The 21,897-nt window shown below is 41.9% G+C and overlaps 1 protein-coding gene across 10 annotated transcripts in view; it reads left to right on the top strand.

The window, feature by feature from the left end:
• LOC120401000 overlaps positions 1–21,897 on the top strand; it is a 131,024-nt gene that overhangs the window by 27,738 nt on the left and 81,389 nt on the right. For all 10 annotated transcript variants that reach the window (XM_039530460.1, XM_039530454.1, XM_039530458.1 and 7 more), the window contains 6 exons: positions 1,948–2,140; positions 5,180–5,307; positions 6,958–7,158; positions 8,100–8,221; positions 10,516–10,744; positions 15,150–15,352. In XM_039530460.1, coding sequence (XP_039386394.1) covers positions 1,948–2,140; positions 5,180–5,307; positions 6,958–7,158; positions 8,100–8,221; positions 10,516–10,744; positions 15,150–15,352 — 1,076 coding nt within the window. The remainder of the gene's footprint in view (positions 1–1,947; positions 2,141–5,179; positions 5,308–6,957; positions 7,159–8,099; positions 8,222–10,515; positions 10,745–15,149; positions 15,353–21,897) is intronic.

Below are 21,897 nucleotides of genomic sequence, written 5' to 3'. Positions count from 1 at the left end.
GAATGTTAACAAGCTGATCTGATCAACATTTAAATTAAACGTAGGTTTTTGTGGGCATTTAATGGCTGGTGAAATACGAATATTTCTCTAGTCCAGCACAGGTCTCTGCAGTTAACATTCTGTTACTGCTAAGATAATTAAAGAGCATTGGGCAATGCATTGATTTATTTGGTGTGGTGAGGTTTCCATAATTAAAATTAATGCCTTGCCTAGGGCAAGTATTCTGCTTTGCCCAGCTCTCTTTCTAATGGAGTTTTGGAAGGCATCCAATTGTGAGAGGTAAACTTATTTGACATCACTGATTTCCTAGGGTCAAGAGGAGGATCTTAGTAAAACCAAAGAGAGGAGGAGGGCTGGCAGTGTTAAGATATTACACTATAATATTGGACAGTGCAAATTAAGATGGTGATTAGACACAGAAAAGTAAAAACAGACTTTGCATATAAATGAAGAATAAGGATCTTGTAAAAAGATATTAAGTAAATACGGTAACTTCTTGCAAGAGGTTCCCCTCTCTGCTGTTTCACCCCATGTGTCAAGGCATGGCATTGCAGATGGTTCCTGCCTCAGTTTACAATAAATAGTTACCAGTTCAGAATCTGGTGGTCTGTGCATTTAACCAAACAAATATAAAAGCAGGTGTTTGGCTGCAGCACTTTAAGACCAGGACCCAACAAGGCCCTGGGGTTCTGGGTTTACCCTTGGGGGTTCCTCCTGTCTCTGAGTCACCCAGCACTACAAGAAGCAGACAAGCTTTCTTAACTGGCCTGCTGGCTCCCTCTTGGTTCATGTCACCACCTGGTCCTTCTAAGGCTCTGGAGGCCTAGATCTTACTAGTGGCCTGGCCTGAGCAGGTTTTTCTTAAGCAGAGGTATCAGAGCACTGATGTCTCCAGCAGGGGCCAAAATAGCCAGACAGACCATGTCCCTGCTGGATTTAAAAAATAAATTTAAAATAAGGCACTGCTGTATGCCAAGCGTTTGTCTACACTGGGAAATTAACTGTCAGACCATACTCTCCATGTGGACACTCTTATTCTAGAAGAAAAGTGCCCCCTTTTTTTTTCTGGCTTAGCTCCTACTGCTTTGAAAGCCAACACCACTCCTATTAATTGCAATATGAAGCTCGTGCCAGGGATGTTACGGAACAGTATTGAATAGTGGCACAGTGCCGGAGTAGGTAATCTGGACCAACTCCTTTAAAGATGCTGCTGATTTTAGAGGAATAAGAGCTATAGGTAAATATTAAATTATCCCATTGGTTCACTACCTGCAAATAAATGTTGTACAATCCAGCATACATACCTCAGTTAATACACCACTTCAGAACCTAAATGGTGATGGCTAAATCTTTTGGATGAGTGGGGTTCTACCCAAATCCTTCAAAATATTATATAACACAGAAATGCATGACAAGCAATATTATGGAATTGGTAAAGATAAGGAAAACAATAGTTGAAAAGGAGTCTGACAAACTAAATTTTTATTTTTCTTCTCTTGTGCTTTTTTGTTACAAAGTGGCAGAAAGGTAGAAGATTTAAAAAAAAATATTGTGAACACCTACTTGAGTGTCATAATTAAGGAAGCCCTTGTCTGATTCATTATTGGTAGAAAAAAATCCTATCTTGAGCTAATCTACCAATTTTGAGGCCTATATTACATTTTTTGGTGTGGTTTTGAGGCATGAGGGCAAAATCCGGCTAATAATGGAAACTCATTTACAACCCATATCATTCCATAACAAAATAGCTTTCATAAGGTAGAAGCACAGAAATGTGATATTTTTTCTTGTATAATTTTTATTCATGGCTGTGCTTTATTGCTGTTTGGTGATCTTGCAGTCCCCTTCAGGCTCAGGCCTGCTCTTAGATATATTGGTGTGCATCATTGCATGTCTTGTAAAACTGATTGTTTGTATCAGTGTCGCTTGGGTTTTACCATTGCACAGGTCCACAGTGCACAGTTCATGGAGTTTTCTGAGGTGGAAAATCATGATGACTTTTACACTACTCAAGATGGATACATTCACACACAGGACCAGCGAGGGGCTTACATCATGTACGATGTAGCTTTAAAGGACCTGAAGGACCTTGAAAATCAGCTGCTGCTCGTGGCAAGCCAGTACATTGAACAAGATAAAAGTAAGATCAAATGCTGACAGCTCAAAAGCAGGGAGTCAAACTGGACTTATGCTATGACTTTTTTGAAGTGTGGCTATGGAAACTGTGCAGAGCCATTTTTCCGACTGAACCTCTGGAGCCTTTCCTACTCGTTCTATGTAGGTTTTTATACCACATCCATCACAATAGTGTCGGAGCACTTGGAAAGATTGTCACTTATTGCTGATGCCACACCAGTGTTCTGCCCCCAAGATACACCTGGGACCTCGTTATACTAAACAGAGTTAATGAGGGAAGACAGATTATTGAAGTGGCCTGAGAGTGGGGTGAAAATATGCAACTGAAGGTGGCAGGGATGGGCTAGAGGAGGAAAAAGTTTGTAGTTTTTAAACTACTGCTGCTTCTGAAAGTGCTGCTCAAAAGGCAGCTCGGGACTTTATGCATCTCCAGCCACGTTTAACCTGCTCTCTGTTTTGGTAAAAACTAAGCTGCCAATTATTTCACAGTGCAGATTTAGTTTTTTACCATAGGAAATGAGTTGAAAGTGACTGGGTTACAAACTGATGCTGAAAGAGAAATTGGACTTGTAGGGAAATGGAAGGAGGGAGAAGGAGATTAAACAATCAAGGAAACAGCGAAGAAACATTAGAAAACTATGAATAAACAGCCACACATGCATATCATTTTTATATATAATGTAGAGGAAAAGATTTCTAATGGTACAGGAGAGGAATTATTTTTAATTGTGGAGGGATATGTTATATGACCTTCAACACATTTTTTTAAAGCTTTAACTAATACACACCTTTTAAAAATCAGTGACACGTATTGATGGATAGCAGTAAGCCTGGCAAGCTTTAGTAAGCTGGTGTCAAGTATCAGAGGGGTAGCCGTGTTAGTCTGGATCTGTAAAAGCAGCAAAGAGCCCTGTGACACCTTATAGAATAACAGACGTATTGGAGCATGAGCTTTCGTGGGTGAATACCCACTTCGTCAGATGCATGTACGTCTGTTATTCTATAAGGTGCCACAGGGCTCTTTGCTGCTTTTAGTAAGCTGGTGTTACCTACATCTTGCTTCAGGGCATATTTCCCTGTGGGCAGGTTACTTAATAACTGCCTTCTGCAGGGGTTTTTAAACCAGTGGTTCTCAAACTTTTTTACTGGTTACTCCTTTCACACAGCAAGCCTCTGAGTGTGACCCCCCCCTTATGAATTAAAAACTCTTTTTTTATATATTTAACACCATTATAAATGCTGGAGGCAAAGTGGGGTTTTGGGTGGAGGCTGACAGCTTGCAACCCCCTATATAATAACCTCGCAACCCCCTAAGGAGTCCTGACCCCCAGTTTGAGAACCCCCTGTTCCTCTGAAGCATCTGGTACTGACCACTGTGGGAGAGAGGAGGCTGGAAGAGAGAGAAACTGCCATACCAGATCAGGACAGTCATCCGTATTTATAAATTGCTTAAATCTTCAGTCTCCCATCTCTCCGGAGGTCCATGAATGCACAGCCTGTTCTTTACGCTCACATGCCAAAGATCCTAGTTCCAGTCTCTGTGATTGGATCAACAGGGACTGAGTGTAATGAGGAGGCAGAGTGCTTTGCTATTGTAGGCAATAAATGCTTCAATGGTAACCGCTTCAGCCAGTTCAGGAACAGCAGTGTTGGGTTCAAAATCCTCTTGTCCTGTCCAGTTATCAAAATAAAGGATCGTTGTTGCAATTTGGAGCTGGAGTGCAGCCAGTGGAGTGTCACCCACTTGCACTAGGGCTGAATTTGGCCTGAGGAAGTTGAGTATTTCAGATCGTTTTATGGTATTTATCTTTTGTTGACAAAGAAAACTACCTTTTTAATGTAATAGCATCCTTTCCAAATGGGGAGAATAAATAAAACTAACTAGGCAGGCAATTTATGAGCAATGCAGACACTTTTGATTTGCTTCTCCATATATTAAGAAATAAAACCGTAACCAGGCAGCTGGAATCATTGCTTGTTGGAGGAGTCTCACTGGCTGCCAGTGCAGACCAATATTTTGTCCCTTTCTTCACACCCAGGGCTAAACTAACTACAATTGACTTCCTCTAAGAAGTCCTCTGAAAGTAAGACTCTGGTTTCAGCACAGTGAAGAGCTCTCTGCATTACTGTGCCTCCTGCTGTGTATGCGGGTTTCCTTTGTGAGCTCTGAGGTCTTGGGGTGAGGAGGTAGAGATAATTGCAACTAAGATTAAATCCTCTGACAAACTAACAAATGTACTTTTCAACCTCTTTGGGTTTCTCCTGACTTATGCCTCTTTACTTGGAGTTTCCCAAACATTGCCCATCCCTCTTTTCCCTTTACACCAAACAGAATTTGTTTGAATGTGTGTGTTCAATGGATCGCACATATTCAAATAAAATTTCCCAGACACTTGGTTTTTGCGTTTTAGACTGCATAGAGGCCTCCAGAAGCTGTGGAATTTTAAATCTGCTGTCTAGCCTTCTATTCCCTGGTAAAGGTAAAACAGAGTCTCTCTTTTTGTAAATAAATAGGGTGACGTCAAGTTTCAGAAAATTTGGCATATGTAAATTACTCTAAAACCTATCTTGGCCTGCTTCTGTGTTGTCTCTTGTGTAAGTCCCCTCAGACTAGTCACCTATAAGAGCTGCTGACCAGTTGGAAATACTGAAATTGACAACTGACTAAAAGAGGCATAAAGTCAGCAGTTTTTAAAAATTTTTTAGTTGATACTAATCTTCAAAAGTATCTGTAAGTAAGTCTTCCATTACATGCTTTCAACTATCTCATTCTATAACCTGGTGATGGACATCAGAGGATGTAGAAGATTGCCCTGTGCATATAGCACTATCCATGGGCTTCCCAAAGTGCTGTCATAAATCCCAGAAATTAGGGACAGGTGTGGTTGTGGTTTTTTTTTTTTTTTAAAGCAGAAACCAAGTACAATAGTAGCCTTATCTTAGGAAGAGGGGTGTGTGCATGTGTACTTAAACAGATCTTAAAACAAAGGTGTCTCCCATTAAAAACACCAACATCTACTGAACTGTTCACTTTCTTTTCTAGGCTACGTAACATACCATCAATCCAGGGATGACAACCTCTTAGCATGGGCGCATGCATCTGTGGATCGATTTGCGGTGCTACTTGACATTTGGACTTGTGAAGCTGCTTTCTTAGAGAATAAACGTCAGGTACATCCCCACGCGATGTGGAAACTCTGAAAACTATTCATACAGACCAGTTAATCTCCAATTCATTATTTATTTATTTTTATTAATCTTCCAATATGGAAGATTCATATAGTTGACACAACCTGCTACAGCTGGTTATATTAGAGAACATGATAGAGATGGTTTTCAATGTTGCTAAACAAATGTTCATGTGTTGCATCACATAGTTGTTGCTGAATATTAATTCTTCTGTCAGTTACGTTATCAGTGAATGAAATGCGATGGATTAATATAAAAGTCTCTCTCACATTCTCAGCAAGCATACCTGCTGGATTGTAGATAGAGCAGAACCTTTTCTCATTTGAATTTTGGAGTACTGCAAACTCAAAAATCGACATTACGTGATTTGCTGTTCACTAGAACAGTTGGAAAAACAGAATTTAGGGAAGAGCCAATAGCTTGCAAGAGCACTGTACAGAACACCAATGAATACACATCGTCATTCCTTGAAAGACTAAGATGAGACAAGAATGGAATAAGAGACCTAGAGGATGATGATTTAAAACTATTTTGTATGGTGTTTAGCACAGTGTGGTCTTGGTCCATGTCTACAGCAGTAATACAAATAATAGATGATGATGATAATAATAAGTTTATATAGCAGGGAGTGGTGATAGCACTATATTGTGAGGGCATAAAGCCCAGTTCAAGGAAGCATTGATGGATGCTTCTGAAAAGCAGAGTAAAGGCCCTTCTGACACACTTGAATCGCCCATTTCTACTTCATTCTTCTACCCAGCACAGCCCCTCTCCCACATCATAACATCAGAGAGAGGATAGGGGAGTTTCTGTGTGCCAAGCAAGGAGAGTTTAGCAAACAGAAGAATTCTAACTCTCAGAAACCCCCTGGGCATTTGCTGTTGTGGTAGAAGGGGTATGTATACCTATATCCAGTTGTTTATCTCAGCAAGTCTCTATTAATCATATTAGCCCTTCATTGTCTTTGCACTTCTTAAATTGGTTGATACTTTGAATTTTTTGAAAATATTGTGTATGTGTGACAGCCGTTGCCACATAGGAATATATGGTGTCTCAAGGTGAGGCTGGAACTTTCAGGCTGGCAAGGGCATGGAGCTTGGCAGGGGCATAATACTAGTCTACTTGTGTTGAGGAATTAGCATGGTCCAGTGATGAGGGCCCTAGCCTAGGACTTGTGAGAAATGCGTTCAATTCCTTGGTCTGCCACAGAGGGGACCTAGAGCAAGTTGTGTAGCCTCTCTGCCCGAGTTCCCCATCAATATACTGGGGATAGTAATACTTATCTCACAGGGATGTCATGCGGAGAAGTACGTTAAAGATTCTGAAGCTCTTAAGAGGTGTTTAATTTCATATAAATAAAACCTTTATGCCTCAGGACATAAACCAGCCACTAATTGCCTGGGGTTTGGAAGAAACTTCTTATGTGGGCAGGTTATTGTAGAAATGTCTTAAACTTCTGGTACTGGCTTTTTTCAGAAAGAGGATACCATACTAGACAGACTACTGGTCTGGTCTTGCTTGCCTCTCTGTTGTACTTGAAATCTCTCCATTACCAGCAAAAAATGAATATTCGGCTAGTAAAAAGGAAAACAAGTCCGTGTTATGTGTACTCACTTTTGAATATCCCTTCAGCTTCTAGATGGTTACTTTGAGGCTTACCAGCATGCTCTGGATACTGAGGAAAGATTTGCTTTGGCCCAAGCAATAACTGACATCATGCACAAACGCCCACGATTTGATCTCAGCCTCAGGTATTTTGTGAACACTTACAATGATGAATGCATCTGCCTCAGGCTTCAGCTGCAGCTAGTGAGAGAGATATTCAGCCAACATGTAAGTAGGGTTTGTTTACAATATATTCTGTGGGAGAACAGGAGGGTGGAACTGATACTTGAACTGATAACTTCGATTCACTAAGAAGCCTCAAGTGTACTGGGTATAGATTTGCAGTGCTTCTGTTTAAGTTGGGTTGTAACTTCTCAGTATTAGTCTAACAATGAAATTGGATGGGTGCTCCATAAATTAAATACCCATAAGTCAACAGCAGAAAGCTGAGACTTGCACTTAAATCACAAAGTGAATGTTGGAAAGATTGCAGAATTCTATTTAATTTACACACTTTAAAAGACTTCATTTATTGAAATTGGAGACAAAAAGAAGAAAAGCTGAGCAAACTCGGGAAATTTAAAAAATAAAATTAGATTCTGTGGTCACACTAATGCTATGGGAGACTGAGAGCTCATGTTTGAGTGTCTGATGTTGCTCCTCTCCACCACTGAAGAAAGTGTAAACAAAAATCATTAATACTTTGTTTTTAAAATGCACTTCAAGGTATGTCAGATAGTTGTGAAGAGAGTGGGAGCCTTGCCAAGTGATTAAAGTACAAAATGAAGTCATCATTTGGGGTCTATTCTGAGTTCTGCCACACACTTTCTGTTTAGCTTTGCACAAGTCACTTCATTTCTCTGTGCCTCAGTTTCCCAGTCTGCAAAGTGGAAGTTTGGAGGCTTAATTAGTGAATGTTTGTAAAGTGCTTTGTGATCCTCAGACAGAAGACCCCATATAAGAACTTATTGTAGTTAGTAGTACTGTTAATAAAGAAAATTGTGAGCCATCAACATTTAGGGCCCAAACAGTCCTAGTATAACTCAATTAACAACTAAATAAAATATTTAAATGAAGAGAATTTATGTTTTGCCTTGAACATTAATAGATCTGTTTTGAGTTTTGTTTGTTAATGACACTCGTATCATGTTTTGATTACTGATTTCCAGATAGATGCCCAGCGGGAATATGTCCAAAAGATTTGGCGAAAAGATCAGACAGGTGGTATCAATGTATTTGGACTTCCCCATAATATAATTGCTAAGCAACTTATCTCTCTGAACAACAGTTGGTGAGTAATTTAATACAGCCAGTCTTGTTGGAAGTAAGTTTTACGTTCTACTAGTTGTAATTGACTTCTGTCTTCAGATAATGAATCTTGCTGTCTAAGGTGCTGGATCCCAAATTTTAACTGTCTGAGGAAGGGCCATCTAATGAAGATTAACATGTGAGGACTTTTGCTGTTTAATACACTCTATGGTTTGTCAGAGACACATCTGAACAAGAAAAGTGTTCTTTCCTGATATTGGATTTAATTCATTCATTTTTGCATTGTATTGGGAAATTAATATTCCCAGTTATAAGAGGTATGTAATACTAATGTCAAAAATCCACTTTCAGGATGACTATTTGTTGTTGTAGCTGTGTCAGTCCCAGGATATTACCTTCTGCAAGATGGCAGTGGCAATAATAAGGGCTGGGTTCAATGTCTAGGGGTTCCTCTTAACATTGCAAAACAGAACTGGTTCGAGCCCACACGCAGAAACCTGGGAAAACTGATCATTACCCTGCGTCCCTCTAATAGGCAATACTTCCTCACTTGCAAGCACTGAAGTTGTGTATAACAAGAGAGAACTTTTATTAAGGGGAGAGGGAACACCTCATTAATTTGGGAAAACACAACAATGATTTGAAAGTATTCAAACAATAAGTAAATGCTTTCCCCACAGTATCTTGAGCAGTAGTCCCTTGCCTCAGTTTCCCTCCTTGCAGCGTGAAAGTCCAGGGGACGAATGTCCCTTTCCTTCCACTGCACCCCATTAACAGTTGGTTGTTCAAGGTCAGTGAACTCTCAGAATCTAGTCGTGTGTTCGGGTGGAGAGTTGAATGGTGCCTCTGCCTCTGTTCTCAGCTGCTGCCTCTGCTGTCTTTAGCTGTGAGGCTGAGTTTACACCACCGAGCCCAGTTCTATTAATGATTTCACTGGGTAATGGGGAACCTCACGGCTGCTGCCTCTTCTGTGTCGTCTTTTCGCACTACACTGTCCCCACACCAGATCTAAGGCTCAGCTCCTAGATCAACTTATCAGTGCCTACAGCTCTAGTGATCACTGAACAGTAACAAAAGACTCTCAATTGAGTCTAATCAACTCCGTCTTTAAACACTGGTGGGTGAGGGTCAAATGTATCTTTAGACCCTTTAAACAGAGTCTGCACCACCAGGTAGGAGTACTTGTTCCCACCCTCTCTGACTTTCACTTGGATTTGGCATCCCAACCCCCTGCTTAGTGAGTGAAGTTCGGTTTAAGGTGAAGTTCAATTTATTCTCTACTTTCATTGACAAATAAAGACGTTACAGTTGCTTACAGATGTAATTCTTTTTGTTTTAAATTAACTCTTCTACTTTATTTTCAGATGAGCTGCTTGATTTCTGCCTATGGAAGTCTTAGTTTCTAGCTGGTGGCTAAAGTCATTGTAGTTTGTGCACTAATCACTTGCAATATACACTTATTACTGCCACTTTCAGAAGGATTCAGTTCAGAGCTTTTTTTTTGTTTTGTTTGAGTGCTACGTAAGTGGCATACCAAATATGTATGCAGTAGATTCTGCTTATTAGCTCCTCACTTGCCAGCAAAAAGTAGCTATTATCCAGCAGTTGCTAATAAGCGTATGGCAGCTTTGCAAGGTTGCAGCCAGGAAAGGAAACACTGGCTCCACAAACCTGCCTATGGGCAGGGAGGGTGGCTGCAGCCCAGATGCTGAGGCTTTCCACAGGGAGGGGAAGCTGTGAATAGGGCAGCAGCAGGGAGAAGTACTGTGCAGCTCTGTCAGCCCCCAGCATCCCTGCACACTTTGGAAAGCCCTGGCATCTGGGCTGCAGCCCCACACCAGGCTGCTGCCCTACCCACAGCATCCCCTCCCAGCCTGAAGCACTAGGACCCCAGCAGGGGCTTCCCCACTGGGCGGGGTTGCAGGTACTCCAGCCCCTTATGTCCTCTGCGGTCCCCAAGCACAGACAGGTTTGTGAGGTTGCAGATAGAGAAGGCACATCCCAGGACTTCCTTCCCTGGCTCAACCCCACAAACCTTCCTGTGGCCTGAGCCTTTCTTCCAAAAATATTTCTCAAGAAGTGGCATGCCATTGCTAATATCCAAATCCTATTATCACTGAAGTTGATGGGATGGGTTCCCAGCAAACTGTTGCTGTTAACTGGAAGTTAATGTAAGGTTTGCTATTAAGCAGCATCCACTGCACCAGAATAAAAGTTGTCCTGCCAATTGCTTATAAAACAGGAGCTTTTTCCTTCGGTGGTGATCATGTTCTCCAATAAATTCACTAATTTAATGAATGTCACTTCTTTTTAAAGCCCTACTTTGAAGAACATTTACTTGCTGGAGTTTCACCCTACCCTGGGCCTGGCATCTTTAATCCCGAAAGCTCTTGAGTACGTCTCTCAGGAATTTTATAGCATCTGTAGACCAAAAACACCCAGTGAGGCAACTAGTCTAGAAAAACAAGTACTTCAGCTTGCAGTGGATGAATGGCTGACCATGGAAAAGCTTGAATCTTCATACAGCTCTCAAATTCAGAAAGATGTAGGTTCAATTTGTGCTTTTTATGTAAGTGAGAATTGTTGTAAGTTGTAAATCCAATTGAGTAAGTGTTGTAAGGATGGAAATATCTTGTTGGTGCTATAATACAGTACATGTTCTTTGTTTAATGGTTAACGTTTTAGTTTTACAGTCTTTTAGTATTGGTTTAGTTATTTGACTGGAATTTATACATTGTCAAAGTCTTTTTTGTCTGTTTTATATGCAAAAGATCCCAACTTAAAGGCACTGTGATAAGAAAAAAGAGCATCTTATTCTGATCTCATACCAACAAAACACAATAAATCAAGGATAGTTGGTTGAAGTAAAAAAAAGTTGCACAAACATAAAACTGGTCTGAGATCAGAACTGGGCCTATATTTACTCTGTGTGTACAGTTTAATAGTTTGCTGCTTTTACAGATCCAGACTAACACAGCTACCCCTCTGATACTTGAGTTTAATAGTTATTAGTAATAAAAGGTTCGATCTATGCACAAATATTATTATAGGTGGGGCTGGTAACACTGCCCACTATTCAGATTGCCCAACATGTCCCATTTCTAAATTCCTATTTTCTGTTGCCTATAACTTCACCAAACTTTAATCATTTGGGATGAAATTTCGCATGCTGGGTGTCAGCCTCAGGTTGTATTTTTGGGAAAATTTTTAGCCAAATTTCCAAAAATGAGGCTAAGGGAAATGCTTTGTTTTTGCTCATGTTAAAAACAATAATAATAAAAAAAACCTTCTGGTGACCTTTTCTTTTAAAAGTTCTAGTACCCCCAAGCTTTGGAGCAGGGATTTGAAATTTGGCAGGGGCGTGGCCTTTGTGTCAGGGAAGTGACTATTGGTCATTGCTGTGAACTATTATAGTTCACACATGCTCAGTCAAGGTTTCTTAAATTTTAGCAGTTTCTGGTTTCTGTTTGCACTGTGTATGCTCCACACTGGAGCTGTGCAGGACTGTCCCTGCAATTGAAGCTCTGGGCTGTGAGGGGTTGCCAGGTCTGTATCCAGGTACCTGAAATGAAAGCAAGGGGACTGTCTCGCCTGTGCTCTCAATAGCCCCCACCCTGCTTCACCCAAGCAGCATGGAGGAGGAAGCTGCCTGATTTGAATGCATGGGGGGATGAGCCACACCTGTGGTGGGGGTAGGGAAAGTAGATTGGGAGAAGGAGCCAGTGTATGTGTGTGGAAACTGGAAATGGAGTTTGGCTGGGGGGAGAGAGGGAAACTGAGATGGAGCATCTGCATGGGGGAGACTGGAACTGAGAACCAGTGGGGTGGGGGAAGAACTGAGACTGGATGAACAAGGAGCTGGGAGGGCGGGAGGGAGTGGGAATGACTGAACAAGGAGACTGGAACAGAGTGTCGGGAGAGTGAAACTAAGGCTGTCTGTATTTACAGTGGCTTGTAGAGTACATACACCACACACACCCTTAGCATGGGTATAAATACCAGTGTAGATGGTGAGGCACTGCTTGGGCAGGTAAATCTATACCCTACGTTGCTTTCTACACACCAAGCAGTGCCTCCAATGTCTACACTGCTATTTTTAGCAGTGTCATGTCCTCCTGCCTCACCAATCCTGGAGCCTTTCCCTGCTGCAGGGAAAGGATTCAGCACCTTCCCCCTGCCAGAACCTTTCACTTATGTGTGTAGCTACACGTATCCTACACACTGCCGCCAGTGTAGACCAAGCCTAAGACTTAGTAGGCATGGAGATGGGGGTTGGAATGAGAAGCCTGAGGAGTGGAGACTGGATTGGCTTGGTGAGGTGAATTGGACTGGGTAGACAGGACTGTCTCCATCAAGTTAAAAGGGATGGGGCACAAGAGTTTGTGCCTAGTAGTGCGCACACTCCTCCAGAGCCTAGAGTGGAACCCAAGATTCTTGATTCAACATTCCTCTGCTGTCAGCAAATATCTGTGAAACCCACTGGCAAAAGTCCTATCTTCACTCTAGTACTAGTCCACATACAGGATGACAAGCTACGGTGGCTATCAGTTATTCGATGGATCACACATATTCAAATAAAATTTCCCAGACACTTGGTTTTTGCATTTTAGACTGCATAGAGGCCTCCAGAACAAGTTGCAGAGGTCTGTGTGGTGGATCTAAAGGTTCTAGTCCTGCTGATGAACATGTGGGTGTCAATATTATGTCACATGATGGGGTTTGTTTTTTCAGTTTTGCTTGTTAAAACACGTAGGAAATTACACACAAACTACATTAAAAGAACATTATTAAAGTTGCAAAGTCTAGTGCTCAAAAGTTAGGAAATGCCAGAATGAAGGTTGCTTGTACAACCTTCATTTGTCCCCCTTGTGCCTATACATTTTGATACAATCTTAAATTACATGATCACACACTTTTTTTCCCCCACAGAACCCCTGCCTCATTCAGTTCACAGAACAGACATGCTGTAGGGATGAATGAGGGTTGTGTAGTAAAGGAAGCTGTTGTCTGTAGGACCCCTCTTTCTTTTGTTGAAAAAGTTGTAAGATGCGTTGTGAATGCAGCAGGGGATTGCACGAAGAGAAAGGAGAGTCTTGGGTTTAAGGCAGTTGAATGCTGATGTAGAGTGGGGAGGGATAGCTCAGTGGTTTGAGCATTGGCTAGCTAAACCCAGGGCTGTGAGTTCAATCCTTGAGGAGGCCACTTAGGGATCTGGGGCAAAAATTGGTCCTGCTAGTGAAGGCAGGGGGCTGGACTCAATAACCTTTCAAGGTCCCTTCCAGTTCTAGGAGATTGGTATATCTCCAATTATTACCTATTACCTTAGAGGATTAGATTCTAACCCTGTCTGTGGCAAAGAGTTCCTGTGTGATGCTTGGCAAGTCATACAAACCACATTTTTTCCCTATTGTGTGTCCTCAGTTTCTGGCTGCCTGACTTGAAACCCTGGGCTCTGATTTGCAGAAGTGTTGAGTACTCTCAGCTGCACATGAAGTCCATGGGGCTATGCTTTGAACATATAAAGTATTATATAATATTACAAACTCTGACAAATCAGGTCCTAGGTATCTCAAATTGGGCACCCACAATTAGTGGATACATTAGATCTTAATCCTTGTGCCTCAGTTCCCCATCTGTAAAACAGGGATAATACCATCCCATCAGCTCACAGGGGCATTGTGAAAAGAAATTCATTAGTGTTTGTGATGCCTATAATGATGAGTGCCATACAAAAGCCTGTGGGGAAATTAATAATTATTTTTTCAGTGCAGGGTCTGAATTGTGTGCTGTGTTTTTTTTTTGTTTGTTTGTTTTAAAGTCATGGGGCCACACATTGAACAATGAGGATAAAACAAAATTATTGAATAGTTGTTCATTAAGTGAGCACTGTCCATCCTGTGCACTGATGGGATTCTGAGGAGGGGGTGGGGAAAGGGGAAATAGTCTGTGATCATATAATTAAAGACTATATCATATTTCACACAATCAGGGGGGTTGAATGAAGACTCCATGGTCAACTGTGATTCTTGCATTTCCTAATGTCTAAGTACTTGATTTTGCAATTGTAATGTTCTTTTAACATGGGGGGAGTGTGTGCACATATGCATAATTCTAACCTTTATTAACTTAACTAGATTTTTAAAAATCTAGTTTACTTTTCTTCGTTTATGCTCTTTGATTATATTTTTACAATACATTCATCTTGCACAATTAAGTGACATTGTCCAATTATAATGTTTGCTTATACACTTTTGCATTGTGTTCCTCATGCATTAGCACGGTATTCTTGATTTTTGAGTTTCCAACTCTGGAAGGAGATGTTTGCATCAAAACACCTCTTTTATGTTGACATTTTAATAATAATGATGACAAAGACATTTCTATTGATGGGGACAGGTTTTGTACAATCCTTTGAACAGAGCCTGTATTTTGGGTCTAAACTACTTATCACCCTTAAAGGCCCAGTCTTGCTACCTTTGGAGTAAATGGCAAAACTCCCAACTGATTTCAGTGGGAAGAGGATTAAATTCAGATGGCCTGGTTCTGATCTCATACAGGTGGTAAATGAGAGAGAACTCTCTTTAGGTCACTATAGTTATCCCAGAGTAAGTCTTACCCTCTTCACCCTTCCCTTCTCTTTCCATTTAGGTTATCCCCTCCTATGTAAATCCACTCCCCTCCACACACCAAACCAACAACAAAAAAGTGATGGCACTAACATCCTGTTTGCCACCATCCCATTGTTCACTCGGGTACTGTATGTGCGTTATATCCCTTCTCCCACCAAGGGGCTGTCTTGCATGTTTTGTAAGCTCTTCAAGGCAGGGACCATCTACTCTGCTTTTATGTAGTGTCTAGAGCAATGAGGCCCCATTCTTGGTGTTGACCCTTAGGCATTCCCATAACAAATGTGATTAATAATAATCTCCCTTCCCTTCTTTTTCTTGCAGTTATTTGCAGACACGCTGCTGGAAGACCCACTCCTTGTGCAGGATATTGCTATGTTAGCACTAGAGTCAGGAACAGATGAAGAAAAGAAGCCAGGCGGAATAAAACAAGCCTTTATTCTGGACATCTTCTCCAGACTCCTGGAACTCATCACACTCCGCCATCGATTGATTGAGACAGCCCTGGAGAGTGCACAGTTGGCTAGGTTAGTACAGAGCACATGTGATGCCACCTGTTGTTCTCCTCCTGATACATGGAAGAGTTACCTATGTAGCATTTACAAATGTTCCATGTTTTTAATAAACTGAGGTACAACTTAAGGTTGATAAAAGACACATGAAATTTTAGCAGTTAGATACTGCTGCCTTTGAAATCAGTGGCCAAACTCCCACTTAAAAGGTAGCAGGACTAGGCCGTTCAACTAGTGAAAATGGGAGTCTTTCTACCTTACTGGAGATGGGTAACCAAGGGGAATTACATTGATCATTAACCAAGTGGAGATAGATGTGGCCTCTTCTGTGGCAGTGGTTTTAAGGCCGTGTGCCTCTTTTAAAAATAAAATGACAACATGCCGTGTGCCTCTTTTAAAAATAAAATGACAACATGCCAAAGAGATCCACACAGGTTAAGAAGCCCAGTGTCTTACAATTTATTCATTTACTTCAACAAACAGCAGGCGAATATAGACCTGTTTTGACCACACTGATCGGAAATAGAACTAGCAGTAAAAGGTTGGGATTTTTTTCCCCTGTGGAAAATTTTGACTTTTTGTCAAAAAAACAAAAATGTTTGTTGTCAGTGGCTAAAAATAAAAATGTATAAAGCAGATGCTTTGCACAAAATACTTTGTTTTATGTAAAAACCTTTCCCCCCCCCCACCGCTAAAAAGTTTTTTTGACAGAAAATTTTCTGAAGAACCCTAATCTGAAATCTGGAATTTTCTCAGTTTAAAAAAAACACCACAAAACCCAAGCAGTCTGTGAGATGGCAAGTATATAAATCCTTAAAATACCAGTAGTGAATTGTCCTTACTTCAGTAATAGAGGGAGGCTTTATAAAAAGCTCTGAAGGGAAAATAAGGGATCAAGATGCATATGTAAATCAATTTAAACATATAATTTGTTTCAGATAAATTATGCTGTCTGATAGATTGAACATCAATATAAACAGAAGTAGTTTATTCAACGTGATATTTTAAGGGGCTAATTTTGTATCTTGCTTTGATGCGATGAGGATCACAGTTCATTAAGCTATCTGCTGTGAAAGACTCTGGGGTTTGGATTGAAAATTCAAAAAAGGGCAAATTACCTGTTTTTTAGCTTTACAGAGTAAGATGAAGTGACTGAAACTAAATTTGTTGATTCTCTAGTGTGTGCCAGGGCTTTAATGAAACTTTTCGGGACCTGCCAGAACTATCACCCATTACTTGTCTTCCTCTCGTATGGTGAAAACTGATTTATATCTAAAAATACATATGCTATCTACACTATTCCACACAGCTCATTGTCTTGTCTTTTTGCTTTGTTCCTTAGTAATGTCCATGTATAGTAAGTGTGTCAAGACAATCTAATTATAAGACATGTAATTGTAGGGGAATGTGGAGGCAGGATGGATTCAGTCTCAGTTTTGTTTCTCTTCTTTTACTTTATTGCCATATTAAACTTTGCCTTCCCCATTTCTGTCCCTCCTCCCTTTTTTTTGTTTTCTTGGTGTATCTTTCCTTCTTTGTTACTGTGTCCCCTTGTAACACACTCACACACAAGTAAATATATCATTGCATGGATTGCTCACTTGATTACATGGTGAACTAAAGAGCAACTCATTCCACAAGAAGCGACAAAGAGTCCTGTGGCACTTTATAGACTAACAGATGTATTGGAGCATAAGCTTTCATGGGTGAATACCCACTTCATCAGACGCATATGGTGGAAATTTCCAGAGGCAGGTATAAATATGCAGGCAAAAATCAGTCTAGCGATAACGAGATTAGTTCAATCAGGGAGGATGAGGCCCTCTTCTAGCAGTTGAGGTGTGAACACCAAGGGAGGAGAAACTGCTTTTGTAGTTGGCTAGCCATTCACAGTCTTTGTTTAATCCTGAGCTGATGGTGTCAAATTTGCAAATGAACTGAAGCTCAGCAGTTTCTCTTTGGAGTCTGGTCCTGAAGTTTTTTTGCTGCAGGATGGCTACCTTTAAATCTGCTATTGTGTGTCCAGGGAGATTGAAGTATTCTCCTACAGGTTTTTGTATATCACCATTCCTAATATCTGACTTGTGTCCATTTATCCTTTTACGTAGTGACTGTCCAGTTTGGCCGATGTACATAGCAGAGGGGCATTGCTGGCATATGATGGCATATATTACATTGGTGGACGTGCAGGTAAATGAACCGGTGATGGTGTGGCTGATCTAGTTAGGTCCTGTGATGGAGTCGCTGGTGTAGATATGTGGGCAGAGTTGGCATCGAGGTTTGTTGCATGGATTGGTTCCTGAGTTAGAGTTACTATGGTGCAGTGCGAGGTTGCTGGTGAGAATATGCTTAAGGTTGGCGGGTTGTCTGTGGGTGAGGACTGACCTGCCTCCCAAGGCCTGTGAAAGCGAGGGATCATTGTCCAGGATGGATTGTAGATCCCCGATGATGCGTTGGAGACTCACCCAGCAATATAGTCAATTTATCCAGCTACGTGCTGAACCCGGCAGAAGAGTCTGTCCTATCTTGGGGACTCTTTTTGCCCCACCACCCCCACGAACATGATACAGTTCTGCAGTGATCTAGAAGCCTACTTTTCCAATCTCCGACTCAAAGAATACTTTCAGGATAACACTGAACAGTGCACTGATACAGAGATACCCTCCCACCAACAGCACAAGAAGAAGAAGACCACATGGATTCCTCCTGAGGGTCGAAATGACAGTCTGGACCTATACATAGAATGCTTCCACTGACGTGCACAGGCAGAAATTGTGGAAAAACAACATCACTTGTCTCATAACCTAAGTCATGCAGAACGCAATGCCATCCACAGCCTCAGAAACAACCCTGACATTATAATCAAAGAGGCTGATAAAGGAGGTGCTGTTGTCATCATGAACAGGTCTGACTACCAAAAGGAGGCTGCCAGACAATTCTCCAATACCAAATTCTATAGGCCACTTTCCTCAGATCCCACTGAGGAATATACTAAAAAACTGCACCATCTACTCGGGACACTCCCTACACTAACACAGGAACAAATCAACATTCCCTTAGAGCCCCGACCGGGGTCATTCTATATATTACCCAAGATCCACAAACCTGGAAATCCTGGACACCCCATCATCTCAGGCATTGGCACTCTCACTGAAGGACTGTCTGGATATGTGGATTCTCTACTTAGACCCTATGCCACCAACACTCCCAGCTATCTCCGTGACACAACTGATTTCCTGAGAAAACTACAATGAATTGGTGATCTTCCAGAAAACACCATCCTAGCCACCATGGATGTGGAGGCTCTCTACACAAACATCCCCCACACAGATGAAATACAAGCTGTCAGGAACAGTATCCCTGATGATGCCACAGCACAACTGGTTGCTGAGCTCTGTGACTTTATCCTCACGCACAATTATTTCAAATTAGGTGACAATATATACCTTCAGATCAGTGGCACTGCTATGGGCACCCGCATGGCCCTGCAATATGCCAACATTTTTATGGCTGACCTGGAACAGTGCTTCCTCAGCTCTCGTCCACTTGTGCCCCTTCTCTACCTACGCTACATTGATGACATCTTCGTCATCTGGACCCATAGGAAGGAGAATCTGGAAGAATTCCACCACGATTTCAACAGCTTCCACCCCACCATCAACCTCAGCCTGGACCAATCTACACGGGAGGTCCACTTCCTAGACACCATGGTGCAAATAAGTGACAATCATGTTAACACCACCCTATACCAAAAACCCACTGACCTCTATGCCGACCTTCATGCCTCCAGCTTCCATCCCGGACACACCACATGATCCATCGTCTACAGCCAAGTGCTGAGGTACAACTGCATTTGCTCTAACCCCTCAGACAGAGACCAACACCTATAAGATCTTCACCAAGCATTCTCAAAACTATGATACCCACACAAGGAAATAAGGAAACAAATCAACAGAGCCAGATGTTTACCCAGAAGCCTCCTGCTGCAAGACAAGCCCAAGAAAGAAACCAACAGAACTCCACTGGCCATCACCTACAGTCCTCAGCTAAAACCTCTCCAACGCATCATCAGTGATCTACGACCGATCCTGGACAACGATCCCTTGCTTTCACAGGCCTTAGGAGGCAGGCCAGTCCTCACCCACAGACAACCCGCCAACCTTAAGCATATTCTCACCAGCAGCCACACACCACGCCATAGTAACTCTAACTCAGGAACCAATCCATGCAACAAACCTTGATGCCAACTCTGCCTACATATCTACACCAGCGACTCCATCACAGGACCTAACCAGATCAGCCACACCATCACCGGTTCATTTACCTGCACATCCACCAATGTAATATATGCCATCATATGCCAGCAATGCCCCTCTACTATGTACATCGGCCAAACTGGACAGTCACAACGTAAAAGGATAAATGGACACAAGTCAGATATTAGGAATGGCGATATACAAAAACCTGTAGGAGAACACTTCAATCTCCCTGGACACACAATAGCAGATTTAAAGGTAGCCATCCTGCAGCAAAAAAAACATCAGGGCCAGACTCCAAAGAGAAACTGCTGAGCTCCAGTTCATCTGCATTTTTGACACCATCAGCTCAGGATTAAACAAAGACTGTGAATGGCTTGCCAACTACAAAAGCAGTTTCTCCTCCCTTTGTTTTCACACCTCAACTGCTAGAAGAGGACCTCATCCTCCCTGATTGAACTAATCTCGTTATCTCTAGACTGATTCTTGCCTGCATATTTATACCTGCCTCTGGAAATTTCCACTACATGCATCCGATGAAGTGGGTATTCACCCACGAAAGCTCATGCTACAATAAGTTTGTTAGTCTATAAGGTGCCACAGGACAATTTGCTGCTTTTACAGATCCAGACTAACATGGCTACCCCTCTGATACATCCTGCATAGTGTTAATTGATGTGTATGGTGCTTTTTAAAGTTCCCAAAGGTGACGTTGTTCTTTTGTATGTGACACCCTTTTCTGCCTCCCCTTTTTTCTTCCTTCTTTTATTTCATTTTTTTTCTATTTCCACAGAGCCAGGGAGTGTTAGCTACACTTTAGAGGACTGGGAATTAAGACTTCTGGGTCCTATTTGTGTCTTTGCCACTTATTCACTAAGATTATGTCTACGCTACACTGGCTGTGCCACTGTAAGGTGTCTAGTGTAGAACATAGCCTAAAAAGCTTCTCTGTGACTTGGCTTACCTATTTATCAAGTAGGCATAATACTTGTCTTCCTCAGAGACCTATTGTTATGACAAAAGGAAGTTTTGTTATCTTATTACTCTGTCGATGTGTGTCCAAACATCCAACATTTTAATGGTCCTATGGGATCATCTTCCTCTTCTTCCCCTACTATGTTTGACTGTGCTGAACTAAGGATTTCTACAACACAACTTCCTCAGATTTTCTGTTCTAATGGTAAAAATGCTTGTTCAGGATCTGATCATCTCCTGTCTTGACTACTGTAATTTCCTCTCTGTCACCCATACTTCCTCCCAAGCACTATTCTCCAGTTTATCCAAAACATGATTGACAAAATTACCGTCTTTACATGTCAGGCTGACTTTTTCACACCCTTCTTTGAATCGCTTCACAGGTCCCTCAGACACTGCATAAAACATTAAATTTCATCCTTACTTCATTTTTGTGTTCTGTAATATGTCAATCACATGGTCAGTGCTAAACAAATAATGAATACCAACAGCACAATGAGCAGTAATTGTTCTGGTGTCAATGAAAACATGCCAGAGGCTAAGTAACATTAACATTTTAGGGTAAGTATCATACTGTAGCAGGTCAATCCGATAACCACTGGCCTAATGGTCAGGCAGTGGCTTCACAGTTCTTTTCGGTCTGCCCGTCCTGGAGGGACCCCTGCCAGGTTGTATGTAGCAGCACTCAGTCTGTCTTGTGTGTCCCATCTCCCCCCCCCCCCCGCCCTTAAGATTCTGTCATTACAGAGGGGAGGGTGAGCAGGGGAGAGGGTCCTGACCCAAGGCCTTAAAGGGGTGTTGCAGTGTCCGAACCATTCATTGGTCCACCCAAAGTTAGCCCCCCACCCCCAGGTCACTTCCTGTTGGGCTGTTTTGGGGCATGGTCTTAGTCATCCTAAAAAGCAACAAAGAGACCTGTGGCACCTAATAGACTAACAGATGTATCGGAGCATAAACTTTCGTGGGTCAATGCCCACTTCTTCAGAATGCCCACATGTGTCTGAAGAAGTGGGCATTGACCCACGAAAGCTTATGCTCCGATACATCTGTTAGTCTATTAGGTGCCACAGGTCTCTTAGTCTGGATTTGTAAAAAGCAACAAACATAGCTACCCCTCTGATACTCAGTCATCCTAGTATCTGCTTCATTTGCTGGGGGACAACATCCTTTTCTTCAGAGTCTCTTGAGGGTTCTTGGCCCCAAAGAGAAGGTGGGGAGTATGGATCATTGCTCCTGGAGTGGCCTGACTAAGGCTGCATTCATTCTGCCTACAGCTCCGGGTGTAACCTGTAATTCCTTCCCCCATCTCATTGGGTGCCAGTGCCCTTT

Source organism: Mauremys reevesii, linkage group 3, assembly GCF_016161935.1.
Source record: "Mauremys reevesii isolate NIE-2019 linkage group 3, ASM1616193v1, whole genome shotgun sequence".
Lineage (NCBI taxonomy): Eukaryota > Metazoa > Chordata > Testudines > Geoemydidae > Mauremys > Mauremys reevesii.
This window is presented reverse-complemented; position numbering and strand designations above follow the sequence as displayed.